The 15,876-nt window shown below is 39.7% G+C and overlaps 1 protein-coding gene across 3 annotated transcripts in view; it reads left to right on the top strand.

Annotated features, from left to right (window-relative positions):
* VEGFC (vascular endothelial growth factor C) overlaps positions 1-15,876 on the top strand; it is a 134,117-nt gene that overhangs the window by 111,889 nt on the left and 6,352 nt on the right. For all 3 annotated transcript variants that reach the window (XM_006028183.3, XM_025209549.1, XM_006028182.3), the window contains exon 4: positions 4,706-4,857. In XM_006028183.3, the coding sequence (XP_006028245.1) occupies positions 4,706-4,857 (152 nt within the window). The remainder of the gene's footprint in view (positions 1-4,705; positions 4,858-15,876) is intronic.

Genomic DNA, 15,876 nt, shown 5'->3' with positions numbered 1-15,876 from the left:
ATGACAACTCTTTTAATAGATGCAAGCACTTCTTAGGGTTATCTTTTATTGGACCAACTGCATAGTTGGGATAGAGTTAGACAAGCTTCAAAATGCAAGACATTCTTCATCAGGTCTGGGTAGTAAAAAGCTAGCACAACGTAGTCTGTGCTGTGAATGTGCTGTGCTGGCTTTCACTGTTTAGAACGGGTGAATAATGTCTTGCCTTCAAGAGCTTGTCTAACTTTATCCCAACTATGAACTTTGTCCAGTAAGAGATATCACCCTCTTGTCTCTTGCATAATTTCTGGACCATTATGGCTACAGCATCATTCTAACACTACCATAACATGGAAAATATTTGAGTGACACACATGTTTTCATGCCTATTCTGGAAAGAGAAGTAGAAATATCAACTTTTGCTATCTGCATCAGAACTTTGCTATTTGAATTGCCCACACTAACATGAATAGAAAGTTCAAGAAAAAAAGTTAAACTACAGTTCTTCTTCACTTCTAGTTAGGAGAATGAATCTGCTTTGTGTTTATTTTCAAAACACTGATTTCCACTGAATCCTACAATACTTAATTAAAGCAAGGAATAGAAATTTAATCTAGTATAACCTATGCATATATTTGTATGTTTTGATACATTAACTTTGCCTATGACTAGGAACTGCTTGTGGGGAAATATAAATTAAACTCAGATAGCAAAAGTGTAAGTTAAAGTGATAATTGACTGAAATCAAAGCAGTTAATTTAGTTTTATACTGGTTGATGCCAACCATGTTTTAATAGCAAGTGTAGATAAGGCCCACATGCATTTAAGCATCTTCCCAGCTAACTGTTTTTTAATCCGGTGTGGAGATTGTTGCTAAGATTTTTTTTCCAACCCATTTAAGAAGTTACAGCAGCATAAATAGGATGGAAGCAGCCTCTGGGAAATATTTGAAGCACAGGAGCATTCCTCATGTGACCTAGAACTGCAAGAATAGTCCTATGCAACCCACTGTGGCTGCCCAGAGCCTGCTCTAACTTGCATCATGTTTTGAATGGATCAGCCAGCTGGCTCAAGAATACAAGAGGTACAAAAGTTGCTTGAAGTCACTTTTTGCCCTGACCCCCTACAGGTCCTGCATGAATCATAGGTTGGCTCAAGTAGAAAATTGTGCTCATAGTTCTCATATATTTAGTTTTGCCAGTTCTACCTATGTAGTTTTTCATTCAGGGCTTGAGGGGGATTCATGCTGTTATATGAGAACAGGGTAAACAGGAAAAAACATCTTGGACCCTAATATAAAATGAAGACAGTGACCTCTGCTTTACTTCTAAAGTTTATATATGCACATTTAACTTTGCTATAAGAGCACTAGTTCTTGAAACAAGAAACTGTTTTTAAATCTGTAAACCTTATTCTAGGCAAATTTTCAAACAGGTCTTAACTTGACCTGTTTTACATACATGACTTCTGTGCACAAGTGACAGAACTAACACGCAGACAATACATAACGGTCTGTTTTTCCAAAATACAAAGTGTTCTCTTAGATGGCAGTGTGTGTGTACAGGTAAAAACCACTTTTGAAAATCTCATTCTTTATGCCTGTTAATCTAAATTCAGGAAAATTGCAATGAAAATCAAACAATAAAAAAGAAAAACTACACCTCTCCTTCCTATATTTGATTGCTGTTTTCTCATGCTTTTTTTAGATGTGACATACTGGTAAGAATGCATTTAGTCATGGATTTGACAGTACTGCTATAATAGGTCAGGATAAGGAATGGGCCAGTACTAGATGGTAAGCCAAAGAAGATTATAAGTGAAATACAGTGATAAGAAATCTCTTTCTAGGGGTCTGTGTTCAGCTTAGTAAAGACCCAGGAGGGCTGTCTGGTGATAACTGTTTGAGAGAGGCAGACAGTTTAGATCTTTAAATCAGAAGTGGTATTGTCCTTTAACATGACCTATCTTGTAATCCGTGTGCAAACCCAAACTTTCATACTTCTTTTTTGCAACCAGGACAAAAGTTTAAAAGTTAATACTATCTGGCTAGGAGTCCTCATTGAATTGGCAGACTGGCTAGTGTCATTCTTTCTGTGGCAGCTTCCTAGATAGATGACTATTTCATTAGGACTTGGAAGGTCAGAAGAGTTGCTGTCTGATTTCTTTTTGCTTTCTTCAGAAGCTCTCTTGGCAAACCAACATTTATTTATTTCCCCTGGGCTGGAGAATAAAATACTCTGTTAACAGAAAAGGACTTCTTGTCTGTTAAATGAGATGGTAATTCAGCTTCTGTGCCCATTCAATCCTTGATGTCTGATGAGACTGTCAGTAAAAGATCATTTATTTTTTAAAAGATATTGGCATCTAAATATGGTTAAAATACATTTTAATCTATAGTAATATTTTACAAACTTTTTAAAGAAAAAGTTGTTCACAAACATCACTTTTAAGTGTCTGAAACACAAATGTTGCAGGACTTAATATGGAAGAAAAATTGAACGTTAAGGGCGCTTATACATATGCTCCAGGAGGGGGGAGACGCGGTGTGCTTTAATTAGAGCGGCTCCAAAAGCCAGTCTAATTAAAGTACCTGAAGCATCTCGTGGATCAATGTCCCCATGCTGAAAAACGGCGGCAGGGGCACTTAATGAACTAAAGCACGTTAACTAATCGTTGAACACGGGGACACTGATACAGGAGATGCTGAAGTCTGCTGGAGCACAGTAATTACCACGCTCCAGCAGACTCAGTCAAGTCTGCCTCAACACACTGTAATTACAGTGTGTCGGAGAAGCCTTGCTGCATGTGTAGTATAGGCGCTCAAAAGTTTAAGCTGACTTTACTGCATTTGGCTTTTATGTGAGAAATGCAGAAAGTAAAAGAACATAAGTAACAAGTAAATTAGATTCTTTAAACTTCCCAGAATTTAATAATTAAAAGATTTCCTATAGTTAATGAAATTTATTTATTAAATGGTAAAATTCAGAATAGTGAATTTAATTAAAAATTTACTTTTCTTATTGTGTTAAGAAAAGTGTATTTTTATATGCACCTTAGACTTTTTTTCTAAAGTGATGCCAGTACAGATAATTGATGCATAGGTTCATTCACCACAGTATTAGTCCAGTTTCACATGATTTGCTATTCCACTGTCCATACAGTCTTCACCATGGATAACAACCCAGTGAAGTTACAACAGCATGAAAATATAAAAGTAGAGGAATGATGCCCATGTAGTTATGTGGGAACAGATGCGTCAAGATCTTGGGAACAATTTGCTAACTTTTCCATCCTCTTCAGGATCTCTGTACTTGCACAATGTATTCAAACTAGCATGATTGGATATCAGTGATCATATAGACTTCACTGGGGACTGCACAAGAATACCTGTGATCTTAGTTAAATACTTGGGAGCTTAAGCCCTCATTGCTTAAGCCCTTTTGCTACCTGACTCAGTCCACATATGTCTACAGAAGCTTTATTCCTACCCCTAGACTGCAGTGTAAACATGTCTCATGCATGGAGTTTTGAAACATTAAAAGAAATGAGGATTTTTACTATATTTTGTATCACTTTTAGGCTAAAGTACAATATGATCAAATGTAAAGAACGGGGTTTTCAAGTGTACTGTAGCTGATAGTTTAATTCACTATGTTAACTACCTCACTAATTGACAGCATGGATGTTAAAACAGGTGGAGGGAGGGCGCGGCAGATTTTTAAAGGTATTTAGATGCCTAAGAATGCAGCTAAGCTCCTATTTCTGAAGACTCGCTTAAACACCTATGGGGAAGATAGGCGCATGGCTGCTTGTTAAAAATCCCTATTAAGTGCCTATATTTAGGCACCTAAAACCCTTCATAATCTGACCTTTAAATGCTTGTACTGTCTTTTCAGGAAACTGCTGTGACCTGGATCTTATACCAGAATCTAATCGTCAAGATGACTTCTCATTGTTTCATTGTATATGCAGGGGGAATGCCATGGATTAAATAATTGGAATGATTTAATTCCCCCACCCCTTGCCCTGCCCGTTGCCAGTTAGTCATCTCAACTTTGCTCCATCCATCTAGTATCGTTTTTAAAAAATGTTTTCAGTAGAGTGCTTGTCTTAGTAGGGGGAAAAATGTTTTGACTAACTGGGCCCTCCATTATATTATAATTACAATCTAATTTTATTATAACCAAAATAAATGTTTAATAAAGCATATGCGTTTTTGTTAAAGGGTTACCAAACAATGAATACGAAGTAGGGTGTAGGACAAAAATAATATTATGCTGCAATAAATTTGCTCACTTTACACAGAAATATTTGAACCTAAATCAAATGTATCTTTTTTTGCACACAACTCTGTAATTGCACAACCAATGTTCCATGCTATAATAGTCCTACTTATTAAACAGTTCTTGAAATATGACCTTTTGATTACTATAATACCGACCAAATATTAATTTTTGGATTAAAAATAGTCAGCAAGTCTGGAAGTCATTTTCCCTTGAAAAGTGTGAAACAGGAAAAAACATATTGTTTCATGGCAAGCCAAATGACCTAATAACTAATACTCATCTAGTACATAATGTTAATTTATTAAGAGTAATTAGTATGGTACTGGATAACAGTAGACAACAAGAATCTGGTTTAATTTAACTTGCACCCTCACATTTAAATATACCCTTATTGATTTATAAGTAGTTCTTCTCTCTCTCTCTCTCTTCCCTTTTTGTAGTTGTTTGAGATTACAGTGCCGCTGTCTCATGGTCCTAAGCCTGTAACAGTCAGTTTTGCCAATCATACATCCTGCCGATGTATGTCTAAGCTGGATGTTTACAGACAAGTTCACTCAATCATTAGACGCTCCTTGCCAGCAACACAACCACAGTAAGTATAAGACTTGTATCTTCATTTTGCATTACCATAGTCTGTAAAAATAGCTTAACATTTATTTCGGTAACGTTTACAATACAGCACAGTGAATTACTACTACTACTGATATGTAAGAACAACTCAAGGCAATAAAACAATCAAAACAATATGCTGGGGTTTTCTAAATCTTTTTTTACATGGGAGAAGCATAGCTAGTATTGTTAGGGAAGAATAAGCGGGTACATGGGAAGTATGGTCATAAAAAATTTACAGGGGCTTTTGCCTTTCATTTCCATAGGAGGAAGACCACAACTTAATGCTATACTGAAATTTAAAGTGTAAATAAACCATCACATATGACTAAATTGTGAAGTACCACACAGTTTGGGGTGTAAATCAGGATACGCTCAATTATATTTCTTGAGTATCCAGGTTGTAGCTGTATTGGTCTAGAGGAAAAAGCAATCAGAACTTGTAGTAGAGATGATATCTTTTATTAGACCAACAAGATTTTTGAAAAAAAGTTTAATTACAAGCTTTCAGGCATAAACACCCTTCATCAGGTATGGAATTTCATTTCTACCCAGGAGAACTTTTACAATATTTTTTCCAATGCCTGATGAAGGGTGTTTGTGCCTGAAAGCTTTCAATTAAAGAAAGTTTTTTGCAAAAATCTTGTTTATCTAATAAAAGATATTATCTCTTCTATGAGTCCTGATTATATTTCTTATGCATTTTACTTGCTTCCTTTTCAGGTGAACTGTAACAGAGTTTGCCTAAGTATAGACTGAGTATAGCCATTAGAATTTAGCTAAAAACATGTCTTCTACCTAGAAACTATGGAACCAACCTGCTCAGTTCAGTAGGTAAGAAGATATTCTAGAAATAAAAACATTAATAGATTCAAAGCATTTCAGGCCAGAAGGGACCATTAGATTACCTGCTTTGACCAATTTTGTATCTATATCTATATATGGCTATAGATATATATAGATACAGATATATTGAATAAGTATGTGTTCTATATATATGGAATACCCTATGAGAAAAAGAATGAAATATAAAAGGATCATGGGGGATGGCTCCATTTTCATATTTTAGAACTGAAAACAAATATAAACTGAAGAAAAAAACAGCTAATGTGATCAAGGTAATTAGTGAAATCAGTACTGAAGATTTTACTGATGAAAGCGATACTGAAATATTATATCCAGTTCTTGAGACACGTTTTTAAAAAGCAGTTGAAAGAGGGGAGAGGGTGCAAAAAAGAACAATTAAAATGAATCAGTAGCTGGAAAAAATGTCATCCAGAGATGTAAAGAGCACATTATATCTAGCTCACTACTCTCCAAATAGCTAGGGGCCACACCAGTGTCCCATCTCCCCTGTGTCCCGTCCCCCCCCCCCCCCCCCAAACACACACACTTTTCCCTCTTCCATTGCTTTGTGTACCCAGCCCCTCTTCACTGCACCACACACCTAGGTACCCTGACTCACCCTTAGGTCCTCGGCCACAAGTTCCCCTGCAGCACCACGCCACTCGGGCACCCCGGGCTCCAGCTGTAGTGCGCTAAACCACCCTGCCCCTGGGATGTGGCATGGGCAGGAAGGAGAAACTGGAGAGCGGGGAGCCTGGGTTCCCTGGCTGTTGCTACTGCAGCCACAGCAATGGGGGAGCAGTGGCCAAGTGGAAGCCTGGGGGCCACAATGTAACCCCTTGCAGGTCACATGTAGCCCACAGGCCACCTGTTGGACAGCCCTGATTTATCTTATCATAGAGAAGATTGAGAGGTGACTTGATTAAAGTATAAAAGCAGCATCATGGAGGAAGAGAAAATAGAGAGGATTAAAGTACTCTTTACTCTTAGCAGCGAAAAGCATCACCAGAAGCAGTATCCAGAAGCTGAACCCAGAAAAGTTCATTTAGAAATTAGCTAGACATTTTTACAAGTGAAGGTCATTAGCAAATGGTACAACTTACCTGTATAAATTGTGAATTCTCAGTCTCTTGACACCATCTGATTAAGACTGCATCCTTTCCTGGATGAAATGCTACAGCCAAACAAGAGTTAGACTTTAGTTAAAAATCCAAATGATTATGCCCAATACAGTTGATAACAATGCAAAATGTAATATCCTACAATACGTATATAATAGGAGAAAATAATGCAATGGTCCCTTCTGGCCTGAAACTCTGTGAATCTATTCATATTTTCGTTTCTAGAATCTAAAGGGACTAATCTGTTAAGAGTCTATATTTTCAATACATACAAGGAGCTTTTGAAAACACTTAGTTGGATGTTTAAATGCTTTAAAATCCTGTAATATATACAAATGTAAGGTGTAAAACACAGATTCCTATTCCTTGCATCAGTTGTGTAAAGCTGTAAATCCAATAACTTATTGGGAGTAATGAAGTGGTTAATCAGACTACAGGAGTTCAGGGCATTGCCTGTAATGTATTAGTAACTGATCTGTTAACTGTTAGTTCACCCTATTACTTTGCATATTTACACAGGCATCAGCAGTGACATCACAACTAGTGGTTTATCATATTTCTATAGGTTTTCTGTGGGGGGAGGGTTTCTCTCTCTCTCTCTCTCTCTCTCTCTCTCTCTCTCTCTCTCTCTCTCTCTCTCTCAACATTGTCTGAAAAGCAAAGGACTGAAAGTGAGAAACAAAAATACAGGTGTAAAGAGGCATCACCTGTTCTGTACTTCAACAACTAATACACACATCTTCAGTTTTCTATTTAAGGCCTTGGTGCCCATGGAGTTTTATTTATAATGTATAAATTTACAATATTTATCAATATTTAAATTATTTTAATACCCACACCTGCCTTGTGCAGCCCCACCACTGCCTCCCCAGGAACCTCCTCCTGAGGTTCTGGCTGCACTCCACCCCTCAGCTTTTCTTTTATTCATTCCTCAGCCATGGCCCCACTAAATCCCAGAACCTCCTGGTCAGCCTCCTCCTGACTCTGACCAAACTCACCATCTTTCAGACTAGGAAGGAAGCTCTCGCTAGAGGAAACTCGAGTTACTGTAGGGTCATTTTCCAGTTACTCCTTCATACATATATATCTCCAGGCAGAGTTTCACTGGAGTCATTTGAGGAGCAATGAAGTTCTGAGCAGTATTTTCTGCTCAGCTTCCCTTCTTGGGACACTGATTATTTGACCCATGCTCCCATCCCTGTTTCTCATTTGTTGTCCCCGGTACTCTGTTATCCAGTGGCCTCCCTAACTCAGAGGCTTACAGTATTGTTCTCTTAGTGGGCCTAGGACCACTGCTCTCCATTTACATAACAAGTCTCTGTTTGCCAGTGGCAGAAGTTTTAAATAGAGGGCATATGAACAGGGCATATTTAGAGTAGAGGTGCACCTATACATCGGTCCACACTGTATCAGCACCAATAAAAGGAAAATTGACATTATCTGCAATCACCATTTTTTTAGCTTCTGTGACTGATAATGTCACCAATAAATGTGTGCATGTGTGGCCAGGAGTGTAGCCTGGCAGCTTGGAGAGCAGTGTCTGGCTGGTAAGTCTGTGGAGGGGAAGGGGCATTGGGAGGGCAGATTGAGGCCCTCTCAGTGAGGGAGGGAGTGGATCTGGGGCAGGGTCAGGAGCTGCACATCTGGGGTGTGGAATGGAGCCATGGCTTGTCTGGGGGACACAGGGAGGATGGGGAGAGGGGGCGGTTCCTGCCCCTGCATGCATCCCCAGGGGAGTCATGGGGGCATATGCCCCCTGGACCTGTATGTAGGGTGAGGGTGGACTGGTGCTGTGTGCTCAGGGTTGGGGGCTGGGCCTAGACTGCGCTCAAGGTGGGTAGGGCAAAGCAGGTGGCAGTGGCGCTGGGAGGAGAGCCTGCATGATGTCTATGGTGAATTTTGGGGTGGCTGTAGCCCCCCCCCATAGCCCCTCCTCCTAATGCCACTGCTGCCCTCCCCACCCCAAGCGCAGCCTGGGCCCAGCCGCCCTGCTGGGAAGAGGCCAGCACAGCCTCTGGCCCTGAGCACATAGCGGCAGCCTGCCCCTGCCCCACACACAGATCAGGGGGGCATATGCCTCCCCCAGGGGTGCACGCAGTGGTGGGATCAGCCCCCCCCATCATCCCCTCAGATGAGCCAGAGGATACATTCATGACTGTTCTGTTTAACAGCTATTAATGGATCGATACATTAGTCCAGCCTGTTTTTGAGCCTGGGTATATTCTCTGCCTCTACAGCCTCCTGTGGCAAGAAGTTTCACAAGTTAACAATGTGATGAATAAAAAAGTACTTTCTTTTGTTAGTTTTAAACTCCTCTCCTGGTAATTTCGGTGAGCACCCCTAATTCTAGTATCCTGGGACTTGGTAAACAGCAGATCCCTATTCCCTTTGGGCACACCCTTCATGATTTTATAAGCCTCTGTCATATCTCCCCCTCAGCCTTCTCTTCTGCAAATTGAAAAATGCTAGCCCTTTTATTCTCTTGGTATGATAGACTGCTCCATACCCCTGATCATTTTGCTTACCCATCTCTGTACCTTTTTGAAGTCTATTACATCTTTTGTGAACTGTGGAGAGCAGAACAGCACGCATTATTTAAGATGTGGGTGCACCATTGATTTGTATAGGGGTCAGCAACACTTTCTGGCAGGGGGCTGGAACCAGCTTGGGTCCAAGGCAAGCAGATATTAGGACCTGGCTGCAGCTGCCACTTCTCCTTGTCACTCAGCTGCCACATGGAACAGGAACAGCCCCCCTCCTGTGGAGCTCATGCCACCCAACTGCAGTGTTGCATGGGCAGATGAATGAATGAGCCCCCTGGTGATGAATGCTGCCAAAGGCAGAGTTTTGAATACCTGATCCAAAGGTGCCATGGGCTGGATGCAGCCCATAGGCTGTCAGTTACTGCCTTTTGATATAGTGGCTTTATATTTTCCATTTATTTTTAATTCCCTTCTTAATGATGCCCAGAATTTCATTAGTTTTTTATTAATTTACTATTCTGTAGACCATTAAGGTTTCCTTGTATCCTTTTGTTTCTCATATCAATTCCAAGGTTTTAATGCATATTTCTAATTAGCAACTTACTCTTTTTTCATTTGCATTTTACTGTTTTAGGAGCTTCTTTTGCTCTCCCTCTAGAGGGAGGCTACTATTTCTTTAATCACTCAAGCCTTATTTCTTGATTGTGGTTTTTATGGCATCCAGTAAAACATTCTTAAACAGCTGCCAATTAGCAGTCACATTTTTCTGCTTAAATTCTTTCTTCTAACTGATTTTCCTCAAAGTTCTTTAGAGTTCATTTATTTGGTGGTTGATGTTGTTATTATTATTATTGTTATTATTATTATTATAGGTGTTTAAAATGCCAAATAAATACTTCTGGTTGGGTTTTCTTCTGCTGGCACACAAGGGGTGCTGAAAGACATGCAGCTCCTTCCTCTAACGGATGGTGCTTCCCATAAAGCACCGTAAGTTAAAACACCCTTGCCCCCCACCCCAAACAAACATCTGTTGGGTTGGCAGAGAAGGGGAGGAAATCGAGCTCCGCTTTGGAACTGATCCAGAGGATCAGGACATATTGTCAACAGGACTCATCAGTGAGTCTTTAATCCTGTCCCTACCTTGTACCTCCATTTGTTTGGGATCTAGAGCCATAAGTCTTCTCCTGAAGGTTAGTACCTAGATGGTTTCTTACAAAGAATCGTGTAGAACGCATTCCACACAGCTGCACCTGAAAAAGGAGGTAGTGGGGAAGGAGGAATCACTGTTTCCTCATGTGTTCAGTACAGTTACCCTGGAAGGTAGGAAGTCCAGGTTCTGGTCATTGCTCCAGGGACTGTTTTATCCAGTGTCTGTTTCATGTAAAATATATAAACAGTCCTCGCATCAGGAACTAGAATCCAAAATTCCTCCCTCCAACGTACATCATTCGGTTGAAAGTCTCTGTTATATCTGAATAAGGTGGTCCCAAGGATTCACTTAAAGTTCCTATTTAAGATGTTCTCTTAATTCCACCTCCAACAGCAGATTACATTACCAGTTTTCTTTCCATAAACTCATGCTTCCCTTATTTGATGTTAACCGGTGTTAGATTACTTCATGCACAAGATATATAAAAATAAATAAATAAATATATTTCCATGGCTTTTTGCGGCCATAGCTGTTATCAGTGACAAACTACCCAACAGAACATCAGGCGGTGTAAAACTGTTGTGAGCCCACCATTTCCTCTCACTATTTCTTCATCTATAAGACAGCTACTTCATAGTACACAAGATACTATGTTGCCATTGTGAAGAACAGTGATGCTGCTGCTACTGCCCAGTAGCTCATTGCTATGGTGCAGTAGGGTGAGAAACAACCCATGCAGCACCAGGACTGCGCAGTATATGCAATTACTGCGGAGCCATTTAGTACTTGCTTTGGCATTAACCAAATTCTATGTTATGCTTTAGCATAACATTACCAAAATACATCAGCGGGATGCATGTTTTAGTACTTTAGCAAATACTAAATGACTGCGCAGTAATAACCTAATTAGTACCTTCAGCAAGCACTATGCTGTTGGTGGAGTCTTCTAGAGCAAATGACACATTTGACAGATCTGTTAGTTCACCTCCAGGTATGTGTATGAACTACTTTGAGTACATGCACAAGTGAGAATGTGTATGTGAACAGTCTCTCAAAGGAGAACTAGAAGTTAATTAGCAGTAACTGGCCGGGTTTTTTAGATGTACTGCCCACCTGTATTTTCAAGCCTTGCCTTTCTTGCCATTTTCCTCAGTCTGGGACTCTTAAGAGATTCTGTGGTTGAAAGGAAACTGAGCAGCCAGGCGTGTATACATCCTTTTGTCCCCTTAGCATGGTGGGGAGGTAAGATGGGTGGAACTCATGCACACTTTATGGGCATTGCTAAGGCAAAATGTCTCTGGTCAAAGGCCGAGGGGCTAAGCAAAGCCACAAGAGAATTTCTATGTAGACAGTTCACATCAAAGTGCTGCAGTGACTGGTAAATAGTTTCCTTTTTATAAAATTCCAGTCACGTAAATCTTTCCCATCGGTCTTCAGGCATATCAACTAGTTCAGATTATACTCATAAATGAACAAAAGGAATTAGAATTGCTCAATTTTTAGTTTCCTAGCATTGGTGTTTAGGCAATTAAGGAATTTCTACTCTCTGCATCCCTTAATGCCTTCATTAATATTGTTCTCAGGATCTTAATTTTGTGCTAAATAAGAGCTCATTTATTTTTTGTTTTCACCCTTGCCTTTTGGGATTAGTGTAGTGCCCTCACCTGAGTAATCTGGCCAGTTGGCCATTTAGGAGATTTTATTTCATTTTTAAAGAAGATTTTTGATAGAGGATGCCAGCGGCACACACATGGATTTTGGTGGAAGTTTTTCTCATGCTGGAGTCTGGAATTGGAAAAAGTTGGAGGTATTTGAAAGAAAAGTGGACCAGCAGAGAAACCAGTGAATCACATAAGTAGCAGGGCTTAATGTCTTGATAAATAAATAGACCCCTAGGGAAGGGGCCAGCAATTTACAGCCATGGGGCTGGATCCAGCCCATGAAGACCTGACCTGGCATGGGGGATTGGTGGCCCAGAGCTTCGCTGTACTTCCCATTCCTTCCACAGTGTTCCCTTCCATTCTGGCTTCTGGTGCTCTGTCACATCTGCATTTACCCTTTGCTGCAGAGGGGACAGGAATCATCAGGAAGGGTAATTGTAGACAGCTGGGGGAGAGAGGGAGAAAGGGGGACTTGCAGTCCACTGCAGGGGGCAGAGTCATAAATAGCAGCCTGCACCAGCAAATGGCAATAGTGGGAAATATTGAAATCAAAGACAAGAACATATATTTGCTTCAAGGGTGGCTTACAAACCAAGAGATGCTGGCATCAAGAGTAGAGGAGGAGACAGCACTGTTTGAAAACCTGAGCCCTGCCAGTCTCAAGAGCCAGAAAATGTTGAATTTTAGCAGTATTATGTGGTAGAAAAAGCAAATTTTTTGGATACATAAATGTATTGGGAGGGAGGGCTAAATAGAAAATACTACATAGACTTTTTAGGTCTGAATGACAAGTAAGATGTAGTGTTATTCACCATGCCATGGAAAAGGGATGCTCAGCTGAGATGGTTGATTCTGATTTTCATGTTCAGTGGTGTATTTTTGAAGCAGGCATGCTGGTAGAGCTCATGAAGACCCCTAACTGCTAGGTTTTTCCTCTGTCTTTATCTTACTCCTTATCAGCTGGAACATGGTGAAGGATTTCTATAGCTGAATACGGGTCATCATTGATGAAGTCCAAAAAAATCCCTAATTGGTGTAAAATGGTGTCTGAAATTTGAGAAGTGAATGATAGGGGAAACAAAAATAAGGCAGTGGGTTAGACCTTACTTGTAAGTGAGAATCCTGGCCTTGATATTTAAAAGTATGTTTCTCTTTGGAACACTGAGGATCTCTGCTTTTTATGCATGAACTATTGTCAGATTTCTTCAGTTATATGCCAAATTTTAAAAATATATGTTATGTTGCAAAAGATCTGAGCTATTAAGTTTATATTTAATAGCACCCTGATCATAATTTGGTTTGGCATAATAAAGCAGAGTATACTTGAAACAAATGCCCAGGAGCCCAGAATACAGATATACTGTGAGATTGAGGAATAACAAATATTGTACATAAATTTAAGAAAGGAAAAATAAATGATCCTGGCACTAACAGGCAATATACAGGCCTGTTATTAGTATGTAAAGTCTTAGAATAGAGTGTGAAAATGGTATATCATTCTTTGGTAAGATAACTATTTTTCTAGGTAGACTTAGGGAAAATATAGTAGATCATATGTAACAAAAATATAAAGCATAAAATGAAGATATAGAATATGGGGATTATAATAAAAGAATTGTTAAGTTGTTGAGAGGAGATGTAAAGGGAGATAAAAATGAATTGTGTTGATAAGGGAAGTATTAGTTTGGAGGCTGCTTGTGGAGTTCTTCAAGGATCAGTCCTGGGGCACTGAATTACTGTTGCCCTTAGTGACTGTGGCACAATAAGTAGAAATAAGCCAAATAATTTGCAGATAAGATAATAGTGACTGGCAGTGCCAGTATAGTAGAGGATCCAAATAATGTATAGGAAGAATCGATGACATTGAAAGCTGAAATGATGGAAGTGGGATAGACTACAAACTGTAGAGTCATGTTTAACAAGACATTCTAGTATGACTTGGAAATGACTGAGGAACAATTGGGCGTTCTACCTGATCACAGGGAAATTGAGCCACCAGTGTGATGCAGCCATGGAAAAAGTCACATACATTCCTTGGATACAGCAGATGAAGAGAGATGAGGAAGAATTAACATTATAGTAGAAGTCCTGGTAAGCTGTCATCTGAAATACTGCATACCAGTCTGGCCACCTGTGTTCAAAGAAGATTAATTCAAAATGGAACGGGTGCCATAAAAAAAAGGCTTCTGGGATAATCATGGAAATGGAAGGAAATAGGAGAAGCCCCAAAGGAGTTTGCCTTGTTTAGCTGAGCAAATTAAAGCTACGAGGAAGTATGACTGCAGTGTATATATACTCAAGGGTGTAAAGAGCTAGGCAGAAAAAAGAACCATATAAACTATTTGGCCCAGGAAAACAGGGTTTAAACTCACCAGGAATAAATTTAGGGTGTATCATGTGTTGTTCCCTTAAGTGTCAGGTGATCCTGTAAGTCATCTTAATAGCTCATACTTAGCATTTTGGAAGAATTTCCAGGTGAAAATAATTTAATCTCTTGGGATTTCTAGGCTAGTCTTTACCGACATGTATTGTTACATGTATATTGTGTATACAATACATACATACATATATATGTATTGTATATACAAATGTATCTTTACCAGCATGTCATTTTCCAGTCTTTAAGTGTTGGCATTATTCCAGATTTTTCTTCAGCCTAAGTCCAATAGGTGCATAGTATCCTCAGGAGTCAAATGAATTTTGAGCGTTTCATTAAGTGTGCCCTAGCCACCAGACTCCGGACTATTTAGGGTCCACTCTCCAACCCTCATTTGAAGCCGTGCTACTTTGTAGAAAATAATTAAATATTCATTAGGCTAAAGCATAAGAGTCCACATAACTATACCCCAGGAGTTACAACCGTTGCCTTGAAGTGGGGAGTTCTGGATCATTGTCCATAATTCAAGCACTGTTTATGTATTATATCCAATGACTGTTTCATGTAAATTCATGTAAAAGGCTTCGGTGGTGGGGGAAGTAGGTGTGGATCCCTTCAGTTAAAGGATAGCATTGTGATTCCTGTGACCTGGGTTAGTATTATATAAAAGCACACTGGCACCCAAATGATGGAGATGCCTAACTCCAAGAGACGGGTGGGACTTAAGACCAACATTGTTCTCACTGGGCACGTCTATACATTTATTAATACTCAGTAGCTACTGCTTATTTAAGTTAGTACTTACTTAATGAAGTACTAACTAAATGTGTGGTTATACTGGCGCACAGTTTTTTTGTGGCGCTTACTGTGCCAATAACCTAATAACATGGCACAGTAGCATATTAACATGGTTTTTGACCAGAACACTATTGCACAGTGTTATCAGGCTACTGTAGATGTGCCCACTGTTTCCTTATTGTGGCCCCCCACTAGACATGCTTTTTTTGGATCCCTTTCTGTAGTGCCCATTTCTCCCAGATCTTCCTGAAGAAGAAAGTATTGCATTCTAAAGCTTGTCTAACTCTATCCCAACTATGCAGTCAGTCCAGTAAAAGTTATCACCCAAAGAAATCCTTGCTTCTTGCATAATCACAGCTACAATATCACTCTAACACTACCAGTTCTCCCAAGCAACTGTATAAGGAATTTATATCTTCTGGATTTACTTGGGAGCCAATCATCTAAGGGAATGCCTTATCCTAGGTCACTCTCAATCGTTCACAGAAGCCATCCCTTCCACTCTTAGATTGTAGCCTATGCCAGAGATATACACATTGTGCTTTCTAGTCTGAAAGGTACACATT

The sequence above is a fragment of the Alligator sinensis genome, unplaced genomic scaffold, assembly GCF_000455745.1.
Source record: "Alligator sinensis unplaced genomic scaffold, ASM45574v1 scaffold614_1, whole genome shotgun sequence".
Taxonomy (NCBI): domain Eukaryota; kingdom Metazoa; phylum Chordata; order Crocodylia; family Alligatoridae; genus Alligator; species Alligator sinensis.
Note: the sequence above shows the minus strand (reverse complement) of the source record. Positions and strands in the feature narration are given on the sequence as shown.